General features: G+C 42.5%; 1 protein-coding gene across 1 annotated transcript in view; it reads right to left on the minus strand.

The window, feature by feature from the left end:
* Window positions 1-456: 456 nt before the first annotated feature.
* Window positions 457-27972, minus strand: part of LOC124286795 (cytochrome P450 3A29-like) — a 30082-nt gene continuing 2566 nt past the window's right edge. The window contains exons 2-14 of the mRNA XM_046723232.1: window positions 26241-26337; window positions 25779-25828; window positions 25383-25479; window positions 24585-24701; window positions 23425-23513; window positions 22734-22885; window positions 22249-22385; window positions 21379-21460; window positions 20264-20421; window positions 5811-5899; window positions 5231-5368; window positions 4662-4818; window positions 457-859 (exon numbers count right to left, since the gene is read on the minus strand). Of these exons, the coding sequence (XP_046579188.1) occupies window positions 782-859; window positions 4662-4818; window positions 5231-5368; window positions 5811-5899; window positions 20264-20421; window positions 21379-21460; window positions 22249-22385; window positions 22734-22885; window positions 23425-23513; window positions 24585-24701; window positions 25383-25479; window positions 25779-25828; window positions 26241-26337 (1441 nt within the window). The 3' untranslated portion in view covers window positions 457-781. The remainder of the gene's footprint in view (window positions 860-4661; window positions 4819-5230; window positions 5369-5810; window positions 5900-20263; window positions 20422-21378; window positions 21461-22248; window positions 22386-22733; window positions 22886-23424; window positions 23514-24584; window positions 24702-25382; window positions 25480-25778; window positions 25829-26240; window positions 26338-27972) is intronic.

Genomic DNA, 27972 nt, shown 5'->3' on the forward strand with positions numbered 1-27972 from the left:
ATGCAATGAGTACGCCAAGAGAGACATCTTGTATTGATGTCTATAAAATCAAAATCTTCGAAACAGAGGTAAAGGTATATTTACATATCAGGATAGAGCTTTTCCACACAATCCAATATTGATCCAACAATATATATCAAACAAACAAACAAACACATCATTGGCCAAGCATTACACGAGCTAGCCAAAGTGAAGTCCTTCTGTACAACCATGTCTGTTTATCCAGGGCCATCGTCAACACGGGAGACCTCTTGTCAGAATCAAGGTCATGCGTGTAAAATGGTATCGTTATAATGACTTCTTACCTTAGAAATTCAACTGTTTCAATAAATGAAGTTTAGTCAACTACTCCCAATGAAGTAAATGAGGATCACACATTCGGCGACCCCGGGAGGGGTTTTCGTAAACAATAACGTTCACCCCGTTCACTATTTTTGGTTGTTTTTTGTGTGAATAGTCAATAGTCAAGCCACAAGCACATACATAAACATATCGCTTTACCGTCATCGAAAACGAAAGTATCCATAAGAATGTACATACTTAGACAACAAAATTTAAGTGTACATATTTCACTATCTACATTCTTTCATTTCCGTCTGTCATTGTGTAAACTGTAAATAAGGATACATGTAAATCTGAGGGATTATAATGTCTAGTAGCCAACCCTTTCATTGACTGATAGAGCACAATATGTTTAACTAGCTCCGGTTACGACAAACGTCTGTACAGGCGGACTGTGTGTTAGTGACTCCAGTAGATGTTGGGATTCACTATATCCCGATCAACGGAATTTCACTTTCAACTCGATCGGCTTCTTTGGAGCAAAAACATCAAGGACCTTGAACTCTGTCAGTATATCCTGTAATAGAGGTAGACATAGTTACTACAGGTAATGTACATGGAAATTCATATAAATGGAGACATGTGTGTGATTGCTTTTAAATTGTTCTTTAGGGGCCAATCTTCAGCATAATTAAACATCAGACTGCTCTAACTCTTCAGACAACTGACTGACTGAGTTTGGTTTTACGCCTCTTTTAGCAATATTCCAGCAACATGACGGCGGGGGACACAAGAAATGGGCTTCACACATTGTACCCATGTGGGGATTCGAACCCGGGTCTTCGGCGTGACGAGCCAACGCTTTAACCACTAGGCTACCCCACCGCCCCTCTTCAGACAAAATACATGTAGATAAATCATATTATCATAAATACATAATACTATTGATTAATTAAATTATCAGATCTATATTAACTTCTTTGAGTGGCATTTAGAAGTTGATGTGATGAACAACGGAGAGAGTTCTATGGATATACAACTTCTTTATTATAGGTGAGGGTGAAACTGGGTTTTACGTCGTGCTTGAGAATATTTCGCTCATATGACGACGTGCATGCGTGTGTATGTGTATCTGCGGCTGCTTGTACTAGCCCAGACTGAAGCTGGTTTTATAGTGCTAGCCCACTGAGATACCATGCCGCAGTGAAGCATGAATAACCCACTCAGACACATTATATTGACTCCGAGCCGACCAGTCCTTGTTGTACCCATTAATGCCGAGCGCCAGGCAGGGACCAACAAGTACCATATCTTAACGTCTTTTGTATGACGCGACCGGGAATCGAACCTGCGACCTTCCGCTCTCCGGGCGGACGCTCTAACCACTACACCACGGAGGCGGTTCTTTATTATAGGTGTGCGCGACGTTTCGGTGTAGCTACTCACTTGCTTGATAACGGTGGTAGTAACTACAGTGAAACGTTGCTCACATTCACAATAAAGAAGTTGTATATCCACAGAGCTCTCTTCGGTGAACATCTATATTAGATAACGTGCCCGTTTCACTCAGCTTTGTGGTACTTAACGTTTGCACAATTCAGTAGTTTTGGGTGATGAGGCACAGTAGTCTATAGTGCTGCAATTCGCTGTACAGAGTTGCGCCCCTTAGACCTGCCAGTACTTTCAAGTGTGGAGACATGGAGCTCGATATCGTAGACTTGTACACTTATCTTGGACTTCTACTCACAGAGTCGCTAGACTATACCAGAATGGGGAAAACTGCTGCTAATTCTGCTAGTCGGGCTCTAGGACTTCTCATCTCCAAGTTCAAGATCCTCGGAGGAATGGGATATGAAACCTTCACTAAGTTATATGACTGCAAGATCTGGCCAACTATTTCATATGGAGCAGCTATCTGGGGACCGTATGCACTACTTGTTGTCGTATCTGCACCAGTCTTCCGAAAATGCACTACTTTGGATTTGCTTGGGTTTACCGACATCTTGTTAACTAGATATCAACAGTTCAGAGCATCCAATAAAATATTCAAATCTTCTTCCGTGTCAGCCAGAAGGACAACGTCGTCGGCATATGCGAGGATGCTTATCTTCAGATCATCTACTTGGACGCCGATGTTGAGGGCATTTACTTGCTGAATCAGGTCGTTTATGAATAAGTTAAAAAGAAGGGGTGATAAAAGACATCCTTGTCTCAAACCGCAGTTCACGTCAAACCATTCTGTTGTGAGTCCGTTAAGTCGAACACTGCACCGCACAGACATACAGAGACATCAAAGCACTGAACATGTTACCACTAATGCCGATATCTTCAAGCTTGTTCCACATAATCCCTCTATCGATACAATCATAGGCCTTTTTAAAATCGATAAAAGCAGTAAAAGTCCCCTTTCCCATACTCTTCCTGGTCTCAATAATAGATGTAAGGGAGTAAATATGTTCTGTTGTTGATCTTTTCTTTCGGAAGCCATTCTGTTCGTCCGCTAAGAGATTGTTAAGTTCAGCATAATAACTAAGTCTGACGTTCAGTACACTGCAATACAGCTTGTAAGTGGAAGTTGAAAGTGTATTCCTCTGTAAGACAGTTGACCCCTTGGGTCATCAGTGGAGGATTTCGGTATCGGGTTGATTATCCCTCCATTCGGCTGGTACCTTCCCTAAAGCAAAATAGGCATTAAAAAGATGAGGTAAAAAAGTAAAGGCAGGAATGGTTCTTTAAAACTTCGACTGGTATTTCATCACATCCAGTTGCTTTCCCTCTCTTGGCTTGAACTAGTGCATGGTGCACCTCCTCCAGTGTGATTTCCGCTTTCAAGGAGCTCAGGTCTGTTACGTCATCCAGAGGTCTGACGTCATCAATAGGGTGGAACTCTGTTTCATCCATGTTACAGCTCAATAGAGTGGAGTAAGCTTCCTTCCATGCACTAAGGACCGTCGTCATGTCAGAGAAGACTGTGCCGTCATCTAGTGTAACCTCCATTGGAATCCTCTTCTTTCTCTCAGTAGCGATACCAATATGACCAATCTCCTTCCAGAAGTCGCAACTACTCTTATCACACAACTCCTCGCTCTCTCAACTTGACGGTCCAACACTTTCCTTCTCTGTAAGTAGATGCGTTTTAGCTCCTCCTTATGATTGTCCTTGCACTTACACCAGTCTTTCTCTGCTGAACATAGGTCATTCCACTTTTCGGTCAAAATTTCATTCCACTATGCTTTCTTGGGTATCTTCGGTTTATTACTCCAACACGAGTTCAGTGGTATACGACCTGTAGGAAGTTTGTCTTTCAATTTCGTCTTAACAGTCTCTTCAAAGTCACGGAAAGCCAAATCAACATCGACTTGATTCCCGTTTGATGTCTCAATGTTCTTGATAATGTCTTGGATACTGGTGATACATATGGGGTCCGCTATAAACTCATTAGGAACATTTGTAGAATCACTCTTTAAATGTAATGTTTTCGGATATTATCATTCATCTCTGTTACGTCACTAAGAGTCTCACTGAAGGTACGAAGCTCTATACACCATGTCAATACTGAATGGTCAAGTTTACACACTCCCTCGGCATCGACCACCCCCGACAGATTAAGTTTACCCACAAGTTCACTGGGCCTCATCACACGGAAGTCTTAAAAACTGTTTATGTTTTCATAATAACACAGGCAGTAATCCACCACTGACACACCCCTCGTGGAAACAAGCGTACAACCATCGGGTTCACAACGCCCATTAACCATACACAAATTAGCATTAATAAAAAAATCAATAAACATACGACCATGGTTGTTCACGACATTGTCAACAACATTTCTCACAGGTAAAACATCAACACCTTCAGTAAAATCCAGGAAACCACCGCATCTGCTGTTAAAGTCTCCACAAATGCACACAATATTTATATCACGATACTGGTATATCTGCGACAGTAACGTGTCAAAAAAGTCAGCTGCATCCACATTTCCTGTAGCATGTTCTGGCGGTAAATAGCATACACAAAACGTGTACACGGAGTTTGTTGAAACCTTACGCGCGAGTTTCACCCACATAATACCTTCATATGATGTGTCTAAAACATACACATTAAACATATCTTAAAGCTTGTTCTTTATCAAGAAACCAACACCCCCAGAGCCTTTTCTAGCATTCCGATGTAGGGTGGTGCGGTTGTGACCATACCAGGTGGGTTAACTGAGACGCTGAAACAATGTCTGAGCTCCATATGGTGTGTTGATCGCCAGAACAGAGCAGTCAGTGACAGTTTGCAATGGGAAATGTGTGCTGAATGTTAACGTGTCTAGTCAAACCCCTCCAGTGACAATGCGGTCAGTGTGTTTATATGCTCATCACGTGTAAACCTACCGGGGTGTCCGCCAGTCGGACAAAGTGGAGTCTCTTGAGGAGGCGAGCCAGTGCGACCTTGACCTCCACCAGGGCAAGCCTCATTCCCACACACTGACGTGGACCTTGACCAAACGGCAGGTAGTAAATCGGATTCATCTCAGATTTTTTCTCCCATCTGTAAATAGTTATACGCCATGTCATACTTCTCGCAAAAACGATTCCCGTGAATAATTAAACGTTTCAGTAACCAACGTAAAGATTTACTAGCATCAAAACAGGGGAAAAAACACACGCATATTTGGGATAACACTTAAAGTACAGATTCTAGTACGTTTATTGGGTTGAGTCTCATCTGGGATTCGAACCCACACCCTCAGAGTCAGGCACTTAATCGCCAGCACACAAAGTCAGCCGTCTAACCCACTCAGCCACCACGGGTTCTAGACTACCAGTTGTCGGAAGTCCATTTTGCGGTGACTATCAAGATTGCTCCAACCATCTTTCAACAAATTATGTAAGGCGATCGCGTGGTGTTGATTATTTGTTGCTTATAATTTCCTACAACGATCAAAGAGAAGTAACCTGACCTTTCAGGTTTGAACTTCAAGGGTTCTGGGTAGATGTCCGGGTTCCTGTGTATCTGGACAACAGGGACGTTGATGTAGACACCCTTCGGGAACGTCCAGCCTTTGATTGTTGTTGTCTCAGGCACATAGCGTTGCAAACTGCAAACACAATACACATATCGCATATTCTTGGGGAGCCGAACATTGAAGCCCTGTTTGATACATAGGGGCGTGTCTCGCTTAGAAACAGCGTTAGAAAGACATATAGGTGTTAGACCCAATCCTATTACTATATAAAAGGATCGGGTCTATAACCTATATGTCTTTCTAACGCTGTTTCTAAGCGAAACACGCCCCTATGGTTTGATATTGAATACTGAACACAGTAAACGATCATTGTCACATCAACACATTCTATTAACACTACATCGTACAATTATCAAGTTGTATGTATCATATTTGCAACAAAGACAATATTCATCTACAGCAAAGACATTCTACGATATTAAATTGTAGTCTTCGGAATAAATAATGTTTGTTCCGGAAGAAATTGAGCTCCACATTTTAGCAGAACCGACCGGAAGAGGATGGAATGACGTACTCTGCTATAACTGGATACAGTCGCAGGGTTTCGGTCACCACTAGATCCATATACACCAAGTTATGGATGCTGTCATAGTCCGGTTCTTTCTAAAAAGGTAAGAGAAAATATTGAAATATCTAATTATAAGCCAAATCTAAGTTCACCTATTTCTAACCACTTTTTTTGTCAGTTTTCAGTGTCCATTACCGAACTACATTTTCTGGTCGTATACTTCCATGTTTCACGTGTTTATGTATCTATATCAAACGTCATCTGGAGATACCAAAACGGAGACAGATGATGACACAACACACAGCGATGAGACTTACATCTCCGAGAGACAAAGGATGACACAACACACATAGGTGAGACTTACATCACCGAGAAACAAATGATGACACAACACACAGAGGTGAGACTTACATCACCGAGAGAGACAAATGATGACACAACACACAGAGGTGAGACTTACATCTCCGAGAGACAAATGATGACACAACACACAGAGGTGAGACTTACATCTCCGAGAGACAAATGATGACACAACACACAGAGGTGAGACTTACATCACCGAGAGACAAATGATGACACAACACACAGAGGTGAGACTTACATCTCCGAGAGACAAATGATGACACAACACACAGAGGTGAGACTTACATCTCCGAGAGACAAATGATGACACAACACACAGAGGTGAGACTTACATCACCGAGAGACAAATGATGACACAACACACAGAGGTGAGACTTACATCTCCGAGACAAATGATGACACAACACACAGAGGTGAGACTTACATCTCCGAGAGACAAATGATGACACAACACACAGAGGTGAGACTTACATCTCCGAGAGACAAATGATGACACAACACACAGAGGTGAGACTTACATCACCGAGAGACAAATGATGACACAACACACAGAGGTGAGACTTACATCTCCGAGACAAATGATGACACAACACACAGAGGTGAGACTTACATCTCCGAGAGACAAATGATGACACAACACACAGAGGTGAGACTTACATCTCCGAGAGACAAATGATGACACAACACACAGAGGTGAGACTTACATCTCCGAGAGACAAATGATGACACAACACACAGAGGTGAGACTTACATCTCAGGGAGACAAATGATGACACAACACACAGAGGTGAGACTTACATCTCAGAGACAAATGATGACACAACACACAGAGGTGAGACTTACATCTCCGAGAGACAAATGATGACACAACACACAGAGGTGAGACTTACATCTCCGAGACAAAATGATGACATCTCAGAGAGGAGAGACTTACATCTCCGAAAGACAAATGATGACACAACACACAGAGGTGAGACTTACATCTCCGAGAGACAAATGATGACACAACACACAGAGAGGTGAGACTTACATCTCCGAGAGACAAATGATGACACAACACACAGAGGTGAGACTTACATCTCCGAGAGACAAATGATGACACAACACACAGAGGTGAGACTTACATCTCCGAGAGACAAATGATGACACAACACACAGAGGTGAGACTTACATCTCCGAGAGACAAATGATGACACAACACACAGAGGTGAGACTTACATCTCCGAGAGAAAAATGATGACACAACACACAGAGGTGAGACTTACATCTCCGAGAGACAAATGATGACACAACACACAGAGGTGAGACTTACATCTCCGAGAGACAAATGATGACACAACACACAGAGGTGAGACTTACATCTCCGAGAGACAAATGATGACACAACACACAGAGGTGAGACTTACATCTCCGAAAGACAAATGATGACACAACACACAGAGGTGAGACTTACATCTCCGAGAGAGACAAATGATGACACAACACACAGAGGTGAGACTTACATCTCCGAGAGACAAATGATGACACAACACACAGAGGTGAGACTTACATCTCCGAGACAAATGATGACACAACACACAGAGGTGAGACTTACATCTCCGAGGAGACAAATGATGACACAACACACAGAGGTGAGACTTACATCTCCGAGACAAATGATGACACAACACACAGAGGTGAGACTTACATCTCCGAGAGACAAATGATGACACAACACACAGAGGTGAGACTTACATCTCCGAGAGACAAATGATGACACAACACACAGAGGTGAGACTTACATCTCCGAGAGACAAATGATGACACAACACACAGAGGTGAGACTTACATCTCCGAGAGACAAATGATGACACAACACACAGAGGTGAGACTTACATCTCCGAGAGACAAATGATGACACAACACACAGAGGTGAGACTTACATCTCCGAGAGACAAATGATGACACAACACACAGAGGTGAGACTTACATCTCCGAGAGACAAATGATGACAAAACACACAGAGGTGAGACTTACATCTCCGAGAGACAAATGATGACACAACACACAGAGGTGAGACTTACATCTCAGAGGAGACAAATGATGACACAACACACAGAGGTGGAGACTTACATCTCCGAGGAGACAAATGATGACACAACACACAGAGGTGAGACTTACATCTCCGAGAGACAAATGATGACACAACACACAGAGGTGAGACTTACATCTCCAGAGAGACAAATGATGACACAACACACACAGAGGTGAGACTTACATCTCCGAGAGACAAATGATGACACAACACACAGAGGTGAGACTTACATCTCCGAGAGACAAATGATGACACAACACACAGAGGTGAGACTTACATCTCCGAGACAAATGATGACACAACACACAGAGGTGAGACTTACATCTCCGAGAGACAAATGATGACACAACACACAGAGGTGAGACTTACATCTCCGAGAGACAAATGATGACACAACACACAGAGGTGAGACTTACATCTCCGAGAGACAAATGATGACACAACACACAGAGGTGAGACTTACATCTCCGAGAGACAAATGATGACACAACACACAGAGGTGAGACTTACATCTCAGAGAGACAAATGATGACACAACACACAGAGGTGAGACTTACATCTCCGAGAGACAAATGATGACACAACACACAGAGGTGAGACTTACATCTCCGAGACAAATGATGACACAACACACAGAGGTGAGACTTACATCTCCGAGAGACAAATGATGACACAACACACAGAGGTGAGACTTACATCTCCGAGAGACAAATGATGACACAACACACAGAGGTGAGACTTACATCTCCGAGACAAATGATGACACAACACACAGAGGTGAGACTTACATCTCCGAGACACAAATGATGACACAACACACAGAGGTGAGACTTACATCTCCGAGAGACAAATGATGACACAACACACAGAGGTGAGACTTACATCTCCGAGAGACAAATGATGACACAACACACAGAGGTGAGACTTTCATCTCCGAGAGACAAATGATGACACAACACACAGAGGTGAGACTTACATCTCCGAGAGACAAATGATGACACAACACACAGAGGTGAGACTTACATCTCCGAGAGACAAATGATGACACAACACACAGAGGTGAGACTTACATCTCCGAGACAAATGATGACACAACACACAGAGGTGAGACTTACATCTCAGAGAGACAAATGATGACACAACACACAGAGGTGAGACTTACATCTCCGAGAGACAAATGATGACACAACACACAGAGGTGAGACTTACATCTCCGAGAGACAAATGATGACACAACACACAGAGGTGAGACTTACATCTCCGAGAGACAAATGATGACACAACACACAGAGGTGAGACTTACATCTCCGAGAGACAAATGATGACACAACACACAGAGGTGAGACTTACATCTCCGAGAGACAAATGATGACACAACACACAGAGGTGAGACTTACATCTCCGAGAGACAAATGATGACACAACACACAGAGGTGAGACTTACATCTCCGAGAGACAAATGATGACACAACACACAGAGGTGAGACTTACATCTCCGAGAGACAAATGATGACACAACACACAGAGGTGAGACTTACATCTCCGAGAGACAAATGATGACACAACACACAGAGGTGAGACTTACATCTCCGAGAAATGATGACACAACACACAGAGGTGAGACTTACATCTCCGAGAGACAAATGATGACACAACACACAGAGGTGAGACTTACATCTCCGAGAGACAAATGATGACACAACACACAGAGGTGAGACTTACATCTCCGAGAGACAAATGATGACAACACACACAGAGTGAGACTTACATCTCGAGGAGACAAATGATGACACAACACACAGAGGTGAGACTTACATCTCGAGAGACAAATGATGACACAACACACAGAGGTGAGACTTACATCTCCGAGAGACAAATGATGACACAACACACAGAGGTGAGACTTACATCTCCGAGAGACAAATGATGACACAACACACAGAGGTGAGACTTACATCTCCGAGAGACAAATGATGACACAACACACAGAGGTGAGACTTACATCTCCGAGGAGACAAATGATGACACAACACACAGAGGTGAGACTTACATCTCAAATGATGACACAACATGATGACACAGACAAATGATGACACACAGAGGTGAGACTTACATCTCCGAGAGACAAATGATGACACAACACACAGAGGTGAGACTTACATCTCCGAGAGACAAATGATGACACAACACACAGAGGAGACTTACATCTCTCGAGACAAATGATGACACAACACACAGAGGTGAGACTTACATCTCCGAGAGACAAATGATGACACAACACACAGAGGTGAGACTTACATCTCCGAGAGACAAATGATGACACAACACACAGAGGTGAGACTTACATCTCCGAGAGACAAATGATGACACAACACACAGAGGTGAGACTTACATCTCCGAGAGACAAATGATGACACAACACACAGAGGTGGAGACTTACATCTCCTGAGAGACAAATGATGACACAACACACAGAGGTGAGACTTACATCTCCGAGAGAAATGATGACACAACACACAGAGGTGAGACTTACATCTCCGAGAGACAAATGATGACACAACACACAGAGGTGAGACTTACATCTCCGAGAGACAAATGATGACACAACACACAGAGGTGAGACTTACATCTCCGAGAGACAAATGATGACACAACACACAGAGGTGAGACTTACATCTCGAGAGACAAATGATCAAATGACACAACACACAGAGAATTGGACTTACATCTCCGAGACAAATGATGACACAACACACAGAGGTGAGACTTACATCTCCGAGAGACAAATGATGACACAACACACAGAGGTGAGACTTACATCTCCGAGACAAATGATGACACAACACACAGATGAGACTTACATCTCCAAATGAGGGAGACAAATGATGACACAACACACACAGAGGTGAGACTTACATCTCCGAGAGACAAATGATGACACAACACACAGAGGTGAGACTTACATCTCCGAGAGACAAATGATGACACAACACACAGAGGTGAGACTTACATCTCCGAGAGACAAATGATGACACAACACACAGAGGTGAGACTTACATCTCCGAGAGACAAATGATGACACAACACACAGAGGGTGAGACTTACATCTCCGAGAGACAAATGATGACACAACACACAGAGGTGAGACTTACATCTCCGAGACAAATGATGACACAACACACAGAGGTGAGACTTACATCTCCGAGAGACAAATGATGACACAACACACAGAGGTGAGACTTACATCTCCGAGAGACAAATGATGACACAACACACAGAGATGAGACTTACATCTCCGAGAGACAAATGATGACACAACACACAGAGGTGAGACTTACATCTCCGAGAGACAAATGATGACACAACACACAGAGGTGAGACTTACATCTCCGAGAGACAAATGATGACACAACACACAGAGGTGAGACTTACATCTCCGAGACAAATGATGACACAACACACAGAGGTGAGACTTACATCTCCGAGAGACAAATGATGACACAACACACAGAGGTGAGACTTACATCTCCGAGAGACAAATGATGACACAACACACAGAGAGGTGAGACTTACATCCGAGAGAGACAAATGATGACACAACACACAGAGGTGAGACTTACATCTCCGAGAGACAAATGATGACACAACACACAGAGGTGAGACTTACATCTCCGAGAGACAAATGATGACACAACACACAGAGGTGAGACTTACATCTCGAGAGACAAATGATGACACAACACACAGAGGTGAGACTTACATCTCCGAGACAAATGATGACACAACACACAGAGGTGAGACTTACATCTCCGAGAGACAAATGATGACACAACACACACAGAGGTGAGACTTACATCTCCGAGGAGACAAATGATGACACAACACACAGAGGTGAGACTTACATCTCCAGAGACAAATGATGACACAACACACAGAGGTGAGACTTACATCTCCGAGAGACAAATGATGACACAACACACAGAGGTGAGACTTACATCTCCGAGAGACAAATGATGACACAACACACAGAGGTGAGACTTACATCTCCGAGAGACAAATGATGACACAACACACAGAGGTGAGACTTACATCTTCGAGAGACAAATGATGACACAACACACAGGGTGAGACTTACATCTCCGAGAGACAAATGATGACACAACACACAGAGGTGAGACTTACATCTCCGAGAGACAAATGATGACACAACACACAGAGGTGAGACTTACATCTCCGAGAGACAAATGATGACACAACACACAGAGGTGAGACTTACATCTCCGAGACAAATGATGACACAACACACAGAGGTGAGACTTACATCTCCGAGAGACAAATGATGACACAACACACAGAGGTGAGACTTACATCTCCGAGAGACAAATGATGACACAACACACAGAGGTGAGACTTACATCTCCGAGAGACAAATGATGACACAACACACAGAGGTGAGACTTACATCTCTCAGAGACAAATGATGACACAACACACAGAGGTGAGACTTACATCTCCGAGAGACAAATGATGACACAACACACAGAGGTGAGACTTACATCTCCGAGAGACAAATGATGACACAACACACAGAGGTGAGACTTACATCTCCGAGAGACAAATGATGACACAACACACAGAGGTGAGACTTACATCTCCGAGAGACAAATGATGACACAACACACAGAGGTGAGACTTACATCTCCGAGAGACAAATGATGACACAACACACAGAGGTGAGACTTACATCTCCGAGACAAATGATGACACAACACACAGAGGTGAGACTTACATCTCGAGAGACAAATGATGACACAACACACAGAGGTGAGACTTACATCTCCGAGAGACAAATGATGACACAACACACAGAGGTGAGACTTACATCTCGAGATGAGAGACAAATGATGACACAACACACAGAGGTGAGACTTACATCTCGAGAGACAAATGATGACACAACACACAGAGGTGAGACTTACATCTCCGAGAGACAAATGATGACACAACACACAGAGGTGAGACTTACATCTCCGAGAGACAAATGATGACACAACACACAGAGGTGAGACTTACATCTCCGAGAGACAAAATGATGACACAACACACAGAGGTGAGACTTACATCTCCGAGAGACAAATGATGACACAACACACAGAGGTGAGACTTACATCTCGAGAGACAAATGATGACACAACACACAGAGGTGAGACTTACATCTCCGAGGAGACAAATGATGACACAACACACAGAGGTGAGACTTACATCTCCGAGAGACAAATGATGACACAACACACAGAGGTGAGACTTACATCTCAGAGAGACAAATGATGACACAACACACAGAGGTGAGACTTACATCTCCGAGAGACAAATGATGACACAACACACAGAGGTGAGACTTACATCTCCGAGAGACAAATGATGACACAACACACAGAGGTGAGACTTACATCTCCGAGAGACAAATGATGACACAACACACAGAGGTGAGACTTACATCTCCGAGACAAATGAGTGACAAATGATGACACAACACACAGAGGTGAGACTTACATCTCCGAGAGACAAATGATGACACAACACACAGAGGTGAGACTTACATCTCCGAGAGACAAATGATGACACAACACACAGAGGTGAGACTTACATCTCCGAGAGACAAATGATGACACAACACACAGAGGTGAGACTTACATCTCCGAGAGACAAATGATGACACAACACACAGAGGTGAGACTTACATCTCCGAGAGACAAATGATGACACAACACACAGAGGTGAGACTTACATCTCCGAGAGACAAATGATGACACAACACACAGAGGTGAGACTTACATCTCCGAGAGACAAATGATGACACAACACACAGAGGTGAGAGACTTACATCTCCGAGACAAAATGATGACACAACACACAGAGGTGAGACTTACATCTCCGAGAGACAAATGATGACACAACACACTTAGATCTGAGACACTTACATCTCCAAGAGACTTAATCTCCAGAGAGACAAATGATGACAACACACAGAGGTGGGACTTACATCTCCGAGAGACAAATGATGACACAAGAGATGACTTACATCTCCGAGAGACAAACATGACACAACACACAGAGATGAGACTTACATCTCGAGAGACAAATGATGACACAACACACAGAGGTGGAGACTTACATCTCCGAGAGACAAATGATGACACAACACACAGAGGTGAGACTTACATCTCCGAGAGACAAATGATGACACAACACACAGAGGTGAGACTTACATCTCCGAGAGACAAATGATGACACAACACACAGAGGTGAGACTTACATCTCCGAGAGACAAATGATGACACAACACACAGAGGTGAGACTTACATCTCCGAGAGACAAATGATGACACAACACACAGAGGTGAGACTTACATCTCCGAGAGACAAATGATGACACAACACACAGAGGTGAGACTTACATCTCCGAGAGACAAATGATGACACAACACACAGAGGTGAGACTTACATCTCCGAGGAGACAAATGATGACACAACACACAGAGGTGAGACTTACATCTCCGAGGAGACAAATGATGACACAACACACAGAGGTGAGACTTACATCTCCGAGAGACAAATGATGACACAACACACAGAGGTGAGACTTACATCTCCGAGAGACAAATGATGACACAACACACAGAGGTGAGACTTACATCTTCGAGAGACAAATGATGACACAACACACAGAGGTGAGACTTACATCTCGAGAGACAAATGATGACACAACACACAGAGGTGAGACTTACATCTCCGAGAGACAAATGATGACACAACACACAGAGGTGAGACTTACATCTCGAGAGACAAATGATGACACAACACACAGAGGTGAGACTTACATCTCCGAGAGACAAATGATGACACAACACACAGAGGTGAGACTTACATCTCGAGAGACAAATGATGACACAACACACAGAGGTGAGACTTACATCTCCGAGGAGACAAATGATGACACAACACACAGAGGTGAGACTTACATCTCCGAGAGACAAATGATGACACAACACACAGAGGTGAGACTTACATCTCCGAGACAAATGATGACACAACACACAGAGGTGAGACTTACATCTCCGAGAGAGACAAATGATGACACAACACACACAGAGGTGAGACTTACATCTCCGAGAGACAAATGATGACACAACACACAGAGGTGAGACTTACATCTCCGAGAGACAAATGATGACACAACACACAGAGGTGAGACTTACATCTCCGAGAGACAAATGATGACACAACACACAGAGGTGAGACTTACATCTTCGAGAGACAAATGATGACACAACACACAGAGGTGAGACTTACATCTCCGAGAGACAAATGATGACACAACACACAGGGTGAGACTTACATCTCAAGAGACAAATGATGACTCAACACACACAGATGTGAGACTTACATCTCCGAGAGACAAATGATGACACAACACACAGAGATGAGACTTACATCTCCGAGAGACAAATGATGACACAACACACAGAGGTGAGACTTACATCTCGAGAGACAAATGATGACACAACACAGAGAGGTGAGACTTACATCTCCGAGAGACAAATGATGACACAACACACAGAGGTGAGACTTACATCTCGAGACAGGGATGACAAACTTTAGGATGACAGGACAACACACAGAGAGTGAGACTTACATCTCCGAGAGAGACAAATGATGACACAACACACAGAGGAGTGAGACTTACATCTCCGGAGACAAATGATGGAACAACACACAGAGGTGGGGACTTACATCTCAGAGACAAATGATGACTGGGGCCAACACACAGAGGTGAGACTTACATCTCCGAGGGAGACAAATGATGACACAACACACAGAGGATGAGACTTTCATCTCAGAGACAAATGATGACACAACACATCTCCTCGAGACAAATGATGACACAACACACAGAGATGGAGACTTACATCTCCGAGAGACAAATGATGACACAACACACAGAGGTGAGACTTACATCTCCGAGACTTACAAGAGACACAATGAGATGAGACTTACATCTCCGAGAGACAAATGATGATGACACACACACAGTGGTGAGACTTACATCTCCGAGACAAATGATGACACAACACACAGAGGTGAGACTTACATCTCCGAGAGACAAATGATGACACAACACACAGAGGTGAGACTTACATCTCCGAGAGACAAATGATGACACAACACACAGAGGTGAGACTTACATCTCCGAGAGACAAATGATGACACAACACACAGAGGTGAGACTTACATCTCGAGAGACAAATGATGACACAACACACAGAGGTGAGACTTACATCTCCAATGAGAGACAACACACAGAGGTGAGACTTACATCTCCGAGAGACAAATGATGACAACACACAGAGGTGAGACTTACATCTCCGAGACAAATGATGACACAACACACAGAGGTGAGACTTACATCACAGGGAGACACACAGAGGTGAGACTTACATCTCCGAGAGACAAAAGATGACACAACACACAGAGGTGAGACTTACATCTCCGAGAGACAAATGATGACACAACACACAGAGGTGAGACTTACATCTCCGAGACAAATGATGACACAACACACAGAGGTGAGACTTACATCTCCGAGAGACAAATGATGACACAACACACAGAGGTGAGACTTACATCTTCGAGAGACAAATGATGACACAACACACAGAGGTGAGACTTACATCTCCGAGAGACAAATGATGACACAACACACAGAGGTGAGACTTACATCTCCGAGAGACAAATGATGACACAACACACAGAGGTGAGACTTACATCTCCGAGAGACAAATGATGACACAACACACAGAGGTGAGACTTACATCACAGGGAGACAAATGATGACACAACACACAGAGGTGAGACTTACATCTCCGAGAGACAAATGATGACACAACACACAGAGGTGAGACTTACATCTCCGAGAGACAAATGATGACACAACACACAGAGGTGAGACTTACATCTCCGAGAGACAAATGATGACACAACACACAGAGGTGAGACTTACATCTCCGAGAGACAAATGATGACACAACACACAGAGGTGAGACTTACATCTCCGAGACAAATGATGACACAACACACAGAGGTGAGACTTACATCTCCGAGAGACAAATGATGACACAACACACAGAGGTGAGACTTACATCTCCGAGAGACAAATGATGACACAACACACAGAGGTGAGACTTACATCTCCGAGAGACAAATGATGACACAACACACAGAGAGGTGAGACTTACATCTCCGAGACAAATGATGACACAACACACAGGGGTGAGACTTACATCTCCGAGAGACAAATGATGACACAACACACAGAGGTGAGACTTACATCTCCGAGAGACAAATGATGACACAACACACAGAGGTGAGACTTACATCTCCGAGAGACAAATGATGACACAACACACAGAGGTGGGACTTACATCTCCGAGAGACAAATGATGACACAACACACAGAGGTGAGACTTACATCTCCGAGAGACAAATGATGACACAACACACAGAGGTGAGACTTACATCTCCGAGAGACAAATGATGACACAACACACAGAGGTGAGACTTTCATCTCCGAGAGACAAATGATGACACAACACACAGAGGTGAGACTTACATCTCCGAGAGACAAATGATGACACAACACACAGAGGTGAGACTTACATCTCCGAGAGACAAATGATGACACAACACACAGAGATGAGACTTACATCTCCGAGAGACAAATGATGACACAACACACAGAGGTGAGACTTACATCTCCGAGAGACAAATGATGACACAACACACAGAGGTGAGACTTACATCTCCGAGAGACAAATGATGACACAACACACAGAGGTGAGACTTACATCTCCGAGAGACAAATGATGACACAACACACAGAGGTGAGACTTACATCTCCGAGAGACAAATGATGACACAACACACAGAGGTGAGACTTACATCTCCGAGAGACAAATGATGACACAACACACACAGAGGTGAGACTTACATCTCCAGAGACAAATGATGACACAACACACAGAGGTGAGACTTACATCTCCGAGAGACAAATGATGACACAACACACAGAGGTGAGACTTACATCTCCGAGAGACAAATGATGACACAACACACAGAGGTGAGACTTACATCTCCGAGAGACAAATGATGACACAACACACAGAGGTGAGACTTACATCTCCGAGAGACAAATGATGACACAACACACAGAGGTGAGACTTACATCTTCGAAAGACAAATGATGACACAACACACAGGGGTGAGACTTACATCTCCGAGAGACAAATGATGACACAACACACAGAGGTGAGACTTACATCTCCGAGAGACAAATGATGACACAACACACAGAGGTGAGACTTACATCTCCGAGAGACAAATGATGACACAACACACAGAGGAGAGACTTACATCTCCGAGAGACAAATGATGACACAACACACAGAGGTGAGACTTACATCTCCGAGAGACAAATGATGACACAACACACAGAGGTGAGACTTACATCTCCGAGAGACAAATGATGACACAACACACAGAGGTGAGACTTACATCTTCGAAAGACAAATGATGACACAACACACAGAGGTGAGACTTACATCTCCGAAAGACAAATGATGACACAACACACAGAGGTGAGACTTACATCTCCGAGAGACAAATGATGACACAACACACAGAGGTGAGACTTACATCTCCGAGAGACAAATGATGACACAACACACAGAGGTGAGACTTACATCTCCGAGAGACAAATGATGACACAACACACAGAGGTGAGACTTACATCTCCGAGAGACAAATGATGACACAACACACAGAGGTGAGACTTACATCTCCGAGAGACAAATGATGACACAACACACAGAGGTGAGACTTTCATCTCTCGAGAGACAAATGATGACACAACACACAGAGGTGAGACTTACATCTCCGAGACAAATGATGACACAACACACAGAGGTGAGACTTACATCTCCGAGAGACAAATGATGACACAACACACAGAGGTGAGACTTACATCTCCGAGAGACAAATGATGACACAACACACAGAGGTGAGACTTACATCTCCGAGAGACAAATGATGACACAACACACAGAGGTGAGACTTACATCTCCGAGAGACAAATGATGACACAACACACAGAGGTGAGACTTACATCTCCGAGAGACAAATGATGACACAACACACAGAGGTGGGACTTACATCTCCGAGAGACAAATGATGACACAACACACAGAAGTGAGACTTACATCTCCGAGAGACAAATGATGACACAACACACAGAGGTGAGACTTACATCTCCGAGAGACAAATGATGACACAACACACAGAGGTGAGACTTACATCTCCGAGAGACAAATGATGACACAACACACAGAGGTGAGACTTACATCTCAAAAGAGAGACAAATGATGACACAACACACAGAGGTGAGACTTACATCTCCGAGACAAATGATGACACAACACACAGAGGTGAGACTTACATCTCCGAGAGACAAATGATGACACAACACACAGAGGTGAGACTTACATCTCCGAGAGACAAATGATGACACAACACACAGAGGTGAGACTTACATCTCCGAGAGACAAATGATGACACAACACACAGAGGTGAGACTTACATCTCCGAGAGACAAATGATGACACAACACACAGAGGTGAGACTTTCATCTCCGAGAGACAAATGATGACACAACACACAGAGGTGAGACTTTCATCTCCGAGAGACAAATGATGACACAACACACACAGAGGTGAGACTTACATCTCCGAGAGACAAATGATGACACAACACACAGAGGTGAGACTTTTATCTCCGAGAGACAAATGATGACACAACACACAGAGGTGAGACTTACATCTCCGAGAGACAAATGATGACACAACACACAGAGGTGAGACTTACATCACAGGGAGACAAATGATCGAACAACACACAGAAGTGGGACTTACATCTCCGAGGACTGAATCTATCTCTTCTGACATCTTCTGTTGAACGTCGGGGTGAGTTGCCAAAATGTACGCCACGTACTGGAGAGTGCTCGCCGTAGTTTCGTATCCAGCGAGAAAGAACATGAATGCTTGGCCAATCATTTCATCGGTTGACATTTCTGACATAAAATTAAGAAATGAGTAGAGTACGGAAATATAGTTCAAAATGCCATTCTGAGTAGGCAGCAGTAAATGTTTGAACTATTTCTCCATACATGTCACGGAGATAGAACCAATGCTACCACTGTCAAGTCAGTAAAATACGCTGGGGCCCCCTGTGGCCTTTAGAGAATGAACTTGAAGCATGTGAAGTTATAAAGCATGCGCATATTGTGAGAAGAATTACACCGAAACAAAACGACTTGTCTTTCTTTCTGCACTTTGAACCTTTCACGGGTAAAATGAATACAAATATACATGACCTGGATTCCGCTCACTTGTTTGATTTCATTTATAACATATGTTATATTTGAGATTACACAATCACTTTCTCAGTAAAGTACAGATTCTAGTACTTTGTTGAGTTGAGTCCCATGCTTCAAATTTATGTACATAAGTATAGTGACCCCTCCTGCATGTGTGTGTGTACAGAATCATGTACAATGTGAATGACCCCCTATTTATGTACAAAATAAGTGACCCTCCTGCATCTCATGTACAAAGTTAAAATTTTTATTGATGACCCTCTAGAAACGTGTATAAAATTGATGACCCCTCTACCTCCCCAGAACAAAATGGGTGACCCCCCTTAAAATCAACATCTCACACACACACACACACACACACACACACACACACACACACACACACACACACACACACACACACACACACACACACACACACACACACACACACCACATAAATTGTGAACGGTCCCTAACCCTCTGTCCAATGGCTAATGGCCAATTGATAGATGTCTTGTTACTTGGATCCGAATTAGCTGTCAGTAAATAACATCCTTCTGTTTCGTTCGCAAACCTTTTTTAACAATCGAGGGTCTTCGTTACACGTCTGTACCATTTAAACCAATCCTTACATACTAAATATGTACTGACTGTACGTCATGAACATACTCTTATGTGATTTGTCATTGTTCCCGTTTTCTGTGACGTCACTCTCAGCATTCAGCATCAGCTGGAGGAAGTCACCCCTCCGCTGTAAGAGGAAGACAAACAGCTGTTAAGCTGACTGTAAGTAACAGACACGGGTATATTACATTAGATGGAAAATGACACTGCTTTCGATAATTAAAGACGGATCCGAGCAGAATTTCTGTGTATATATTTGTATTTAAGCAACTGGTTCTTTAATTTGCTGAAAACATTACACGAAACGGTGACATTTGTCAGTGTATGCAAATATAGACAGGAAGCATTCCTTATTTTCAAATATATAAAACAACTAGCGTGCTTAGGCAGTTTGTGTTGTATACTCCTCAGGGAGCAGAGAAGGATTTCGGAAAGCATAGTCTTCCACTGTTCGGGGAACAACTAATGCATCAGTGTTTCACTGAGTTTGATTTAAACACGCATGAACTCGATTTTGAACTATCAAAAGCATTGCAAAATGATTTCTTTGTAGTTTATTTCTAACAACACAAAGCTAATATCACACGTGTCTGCTTTGTACATGCCACGTGTTCAAACGCTAATGAAAACTCTACATTGTTCGGGAAGGTCTGGCTGCCCTTGTGCCCTGTGTGCTTGGCATAATATCTAAATCACCATCATCAAGTTGTAACTACCCGATAGTGTGTGAACAGACTTACTCTAATTTGATCCTGGCTAGATGTTTATGTGTGCCAGACATCCACACTATGACTCTTTTAAAGTAATCTAATTAGTGACGCGCATGAAGGGATGAACGAGACTCCCATGCACTGTCCCCATCACTGGCTGAATATTATATTCATCTCGGAGACCCGAAAGATCAAATATACCTACACGTCGATCTTCCTCCGGTTCTGCCCGCCTTTGCTTGATTATGTCTTTCGCAGTGTTCTCAAAAAAATTCTTAGATGCCCGAGGTATCGATGAAAACCCTAGTTTTGCTAGCAGTGGTTGCACACTCGGAAAGATCACTGAAATTAGGTGAAAACTGTGTCAGTTTCATCAACTAGGTTTTCAGTTTGGTAAAAATAGCTGAACAAGACTGTAGAATACTTTCCGTGGTTGACGAAATTGACCATTTTGCTTACTGAGGATCAGTTTAAATTATTGGGTTATCGTAGTAAATCAAGGGTTGACGAATCCTTGAATTTAAGGGAAGCAACCAAAACATCAGTCTCACAACTAAAAACATACATGTGTTTCTTTCTAAAACACAGAATACAGTGCGAGAAAAACTATAATCCTAGAACTTGAAAATTACTTCGTTTTCCGTTATTTAATCAGGCAAGAATTGTTTTCAATGAAATATTGACACTCACGTGCAATGAACAGCACTGGGTTTGCGAAAACATTAGTCTCAAATACTTTCTTGGCTGCTGTTATGAAACCGCTCTCACGGTTATTTTGGGACTGGGTGTCGATGCCAAAAGCGGTGCTGGCGATGGAGTCCATGGAAAAAGCACCAAAGTAACTGAAACAATATTCCCAATGTCAAATCCAGTACTGACGCGCATGACAGCAATGGTATAATTTAACCAATCGCCTGCGTGAAACTAGTTGACCAGGTTCCTGAAAGTCAGGATTGTGAAAAATGTGGTTCCACCAATTCTTGGAGACATGACAGACGAATGACAACCTACCTCCATTGTTTAGCACAGACAGCAGTACATTACCTGTTGGTCATGGTCGACTGTAATACTTGGGAAGTAGGGGAGGACTGTTTTTTGTCTACATTTTCATAATGTGACGTTGTGTGATGATTGAACCTTTTGAACCACTTATGGGGGTTCCAGAACAAACTGGTTTCATAGTCCATAGTTTAACACTCTGATAAACACTAAAACTGATATTTTTTCTCGTTATGCCGAAGGATACAAATTAAAAATATTTCATTTGCATCACATACAGACATACAAGCATACTGCTTCTAAACACACCGCTAAAATATGGATCCCAAACATCAGGTTGACAGACCATAGGACATCCAGCATATCTAGATGAACATCTTACGTTTTCACGTCTACGGTTTCCCCTGACTCGGCGGCGGCAGCAAAGTTATCGGTTAGTTTTCCAGCGCATGTGTTAAGTCCCGCACACATCTGTAACAAAACAGATTTATACTATTAACCGAACACATACACAAGCTAGCGAATTACGCTTCCCTTTTACCTACTTGTATATGGGCTTAGGATGGCAAGAGGATCTTCAGCCGTTACATGGAGAACGAGATCTAATGTTTTTTTAGAAGGCAGTTTAAGGGTAGGTCAGTCTGCCGAGACCCCGCAATTACTCGTATCTGTGCAAAGTAGTACAGTTAGGGGGTACCTGAAATCTGTGATCGAGACGCATGAATATAGGTTTGTCATACCCTTCAACACTTGTAGCCTTCCTCCCTTCTCTCCATTCCGTGATGTAACTCAAATGCTGTTCAAAGGTGGCGTTACACCAAACTCACTCACTTTCATAAAGACACATGCTCAAGTTTTGTCAAAGGTACATTCCATATTACCAGTTTTTGCGAGGTAATACCTGCAATAAGCATCTGCAAATACAGACCACTTCCATCTTCTGTAAGTACATATTTTACATGACTTCCTAATATGATCAAAAGTATACTCAGCCTACATGGAAAAAGAAGATTATGATGCGCAGTTTGCGGGCATATATATATATAACACATGCTTTGAAACATCAATGGATTCACCACCAAATCATATGAATATTTTTCTTCAATACATATAGAAAATAAAAATGTACGTTCTTGCAATAGAAGTGATCAGAGCGACAAAGTACGACACCGTTGCCTAATAAAAGAAGGACGATGCATTTTGATTACCTCAGCCATAGCATCTTTCATATTTGTGGCGTTTTGAAAATACGGCAAATGATCAGTTTCGGTTGAAGTGCCAGTTGCCTTTCACTTTCCGATTTAGAAATAAATAATTACGTAAACGTTCGTTGAATGTCTAAGTGAGTGAGTGAGTGAGTTGTGTTGTATGTCGCTTTTGGCAATATTTCACCAAAATCACTGCAGGGGACACCAGAAATGGTCTTCACCCATTGTACCCAGAAATACTCTTTAACCACTAGGCTACCCCACTGCCCCTGACTGTTCTTGACTTTGTGTCATCAGCTGACACCAATGACGCAGACTTGGCGTTGTGACATACCCGTCGAAGCTTGACACCGCTGAATGTTGGACTGACGATGTTGCGTAGTCTTCTCCATGTTTCCCCTCGCACATTGAACAGATTAGTGGAAAGTGGGAAGTCATCGAGTTCAAACGACTGGAAATATTCAAATATACAATTAAAGGTAGCAGCAGCCTGAACATGTCATGTGAACACCGTGTTACCTTATTTGCCTCTAACCAAGTGGGATCTAAACCCGATACAAACTGATTTTAAGTTTATGTTTGTCCGTGAAATACTCTGGCTCACGGGTTTCATCAAAGAGCCAAAGGTCCGAGACATGCATCACTTTGGTCTGTCCAAAACTTTCCTACATCAAGCCAACATGCATTTATGTGACTAAAATATTTTCCCAAATGCGCTTTGTTCGTTTGGTCTTACCCAAGGATCATCCATGAAATAGAACAGACCACATGGTACCTATAGCCCTAGCTCTACGAACATTGCTCCTTTAAAGCGGCAAACGACCGCATATGAACATGACAGCAATAACAACTGATTTTGCCATACCTCCTCTTAGTGAAACTCCATGACGTGTACAAAAATTGATGAAACCCACCCCATCCCTTACTTGCCCATAACAAAATGGGTGCCCCCACCTTCCCTTACAATTATCATGATTTCCCCTAGCCAAAAATTATGAACGCTTCCTAGGATATATCTATGCATTTGCTGTATATGCCGACAACATCTCAATCTGAGGATGCCGTTGACAAAATTGCCTATTTGCTAGGAACCCGTTCAGTTTGTTTTCACCACCGAGTGTCTGCCACTCACCAATCTGTCAGTGAAGGTCTTAAAGTCCTTTACCAGGACCTCCTTTAGGATATCGGGGTCAAACACGTTGACCATGGGAAGGCCTCCTAACCAGAATCTGAAAAAAACCGTGATGACATTTCAACTGACTTTGAATCTACACAGTCATGAGCTTGAATCCCCCATTTTATGCTATTTAAGACGGGGGTAATGATTAAGGAAATGTAGTAAATGATAACACAGATGTCTGACAAAAAAAGTTATCCCCGCCCCCGCCACCCCCTCTCACAATCACCCTTCCTCCACATGGACATCCCACCTAGCCAAAACACACAATGTAGAAAAAAAGAAACTGTATAGATTGAAGCAAATATACAGTATAATCGTGTTATTTATGCTTATGGATTTATACAATACCCGAATACGTCTCCATACTGCTTGCCCAGTTTGTTCTCCAGGTCGAAACCCTGCAACATTAGTTAAGATAAAGCCTACTAGCACAACAAGCAATGGGTTACACACAGGCTATAGATGACTACTTAATGTAGTGGCCGTTCAAGCTCGACACGGTATAATTATCTCACCTCTTAGTTGATGTTGATACACAAACATCTACATTTCGTACAGAGATTATTTCCATTAATATACTTGGTCATCTTTTAACTTCTAGGAATACATGTTCACATAAAAAGGTAAATTTTCAATTCATGGACCAGTGTTACACCAGTTTTCCTTTAAAATTTACTGACCACTCCACGGAATGGTGGGGAGAGTAAATGTCTGGGAACTATATATGCGCATATAAGTTCCGTCATATCCAAATGTTGAAATATACATATTAATATTTAGACCGAAGAGCTATGGCTTCTAATTGCCTACATCTCTCATGGTACGCCGAAGATCCCCTAAGTAGATGTCAGGTTCTGGACCGGGAATACCCGCGTTCCTCATCAAGCGGAACCGCCATTTACCATATCTGGAGAAAACAAGAACGATCAGAATCAATTCCTATTGAAATGAGGAATATATCATTTAGGCATCCAGCCCGGATTTAATCGTGCTACAGTCATGATTAACCACGACGTGATTAATGGGATTCAAGCAAAGGAATTGTCTTAATGACGATTGCTGTCAAAATATATCGAAATGAACTGCTCAAAGCGCCTGTCCGTTTCTTACTTTTTTTACAAAATGTATGTAATCCTCATATATAGTCTTTGTCAGGTAATCTAAACGGCTGAGTGGTATTAGCACTATCTACACCTTTGATAAAGTCATTAAAACACAGATATGGTTATAACCAAGGATCCATACTGAGATCCTGAGAAAGTAGACACTCCGCTAAGTGTAAAATGTATGTAAGCTATATGGGTGATCTGCAGAGAACAGAGAACGTAGATTGTCCAAATTTTAATAATCTGTTTAAGGTGTTGTTTGCCTATAAAACCAACATTTTATATTCTGTTTGTTGCCAAAAGAACACAGGTATCAGTCAACTACACGATCATATACAGGGGCGGACACAGCTTCTGAGCAAGTGGTGTGTGTGTGTGTGCGTGCGCGCGTGCGTGCGTGCGTGTGGTGTGTGCACCTGTTTTCACGACAGTTTCAATGGACATTTAATCAACTTTCAACAACTTTGTAAACATATCAAGTTCCAGGATTGGCATTATAAGATTAACAATTCACATTACCGCAGTGCATATTCAGAGTTAAAATCATTGTTAACCCCAGAAATGTATATATCTTCCCTTGCTTGCAAAGTAGATTTGAGAAGAATGTTATGTAAATTTTGTTGTCTTTCACATAAGTTAAATATTCAGCAGTATCGGTTTAATAAGAATGTTGATAGAAATGCATTAGTCTGCTCTAAGTGTCAGTTACAGCAAATTGAAGATGAGTATCATTTTCTGCTTATTTGTCCTTATTATGCAGAAAGTCGTCAGAAGATTATTCCATCTTACTATCATGTGGACCCATCACTTTTCAAGTATTATCAGTTATTATCATCAACTAATGAGGAACATATACTATCCTTAAGTATTTATCTAAAAAGAAATCTACCAATATGAACTATAGATTTTCCACAGTACTGTAACTCGACCTTATCATGTACCTCTGTGCACAATAACTTTGTACTTTAAATGTACTTTCGGCCATGTGGCCGCCATACCGAAATAAATTGTCACTTGTAATAAACTTTCAGGACAGAATGGGAGTGCGCACTCCCCCTTCTGGATCCGCCTATGATATGCGAGGGTCGATCAAAAAGTACGTAGCCTAACTATATTGTCGATGTCCAATGTTTGAAAAGCTTCCATTATATTTTGAAGGAACCGTTAGCAAACCCATATCCAAAATTTCACATGTGTGGGTAATGTGGTTAACCAGATATTTGTCATCACAACACATTGGGGTATAATATTTCTAACAAAATTGCAGAAAATGAAAAACGGTTTGTCTTTTTGGTACCTCTTGGATAATGGTACGCCCTCAGATAATGTCATATAAAATATGTTCAGTATAGTATTGGATGACTTCGCGTCATGATCAACAGTCAAAGATTTGGATTGCCTGATTTATATTTTGTCTGGGGCTATTTTTAAGGACA

Source organism: Haliotis rubra, unplaced genomic scaffold, assembly GCF_003918875.1.
Source record: "Haliotis rubra isolate DU_JTF1 unplaced genomic scaffold, ASM391887v1 Scf391, whole genome shotgun sequence".
Classification (NCBI taxonomy): domain Eukaryota; kingdom Metazoa; phylum Mollusca; class Gastropoda; order Lepetellida; family Haliotidae; genus Haliotis; species Haliotis rubra.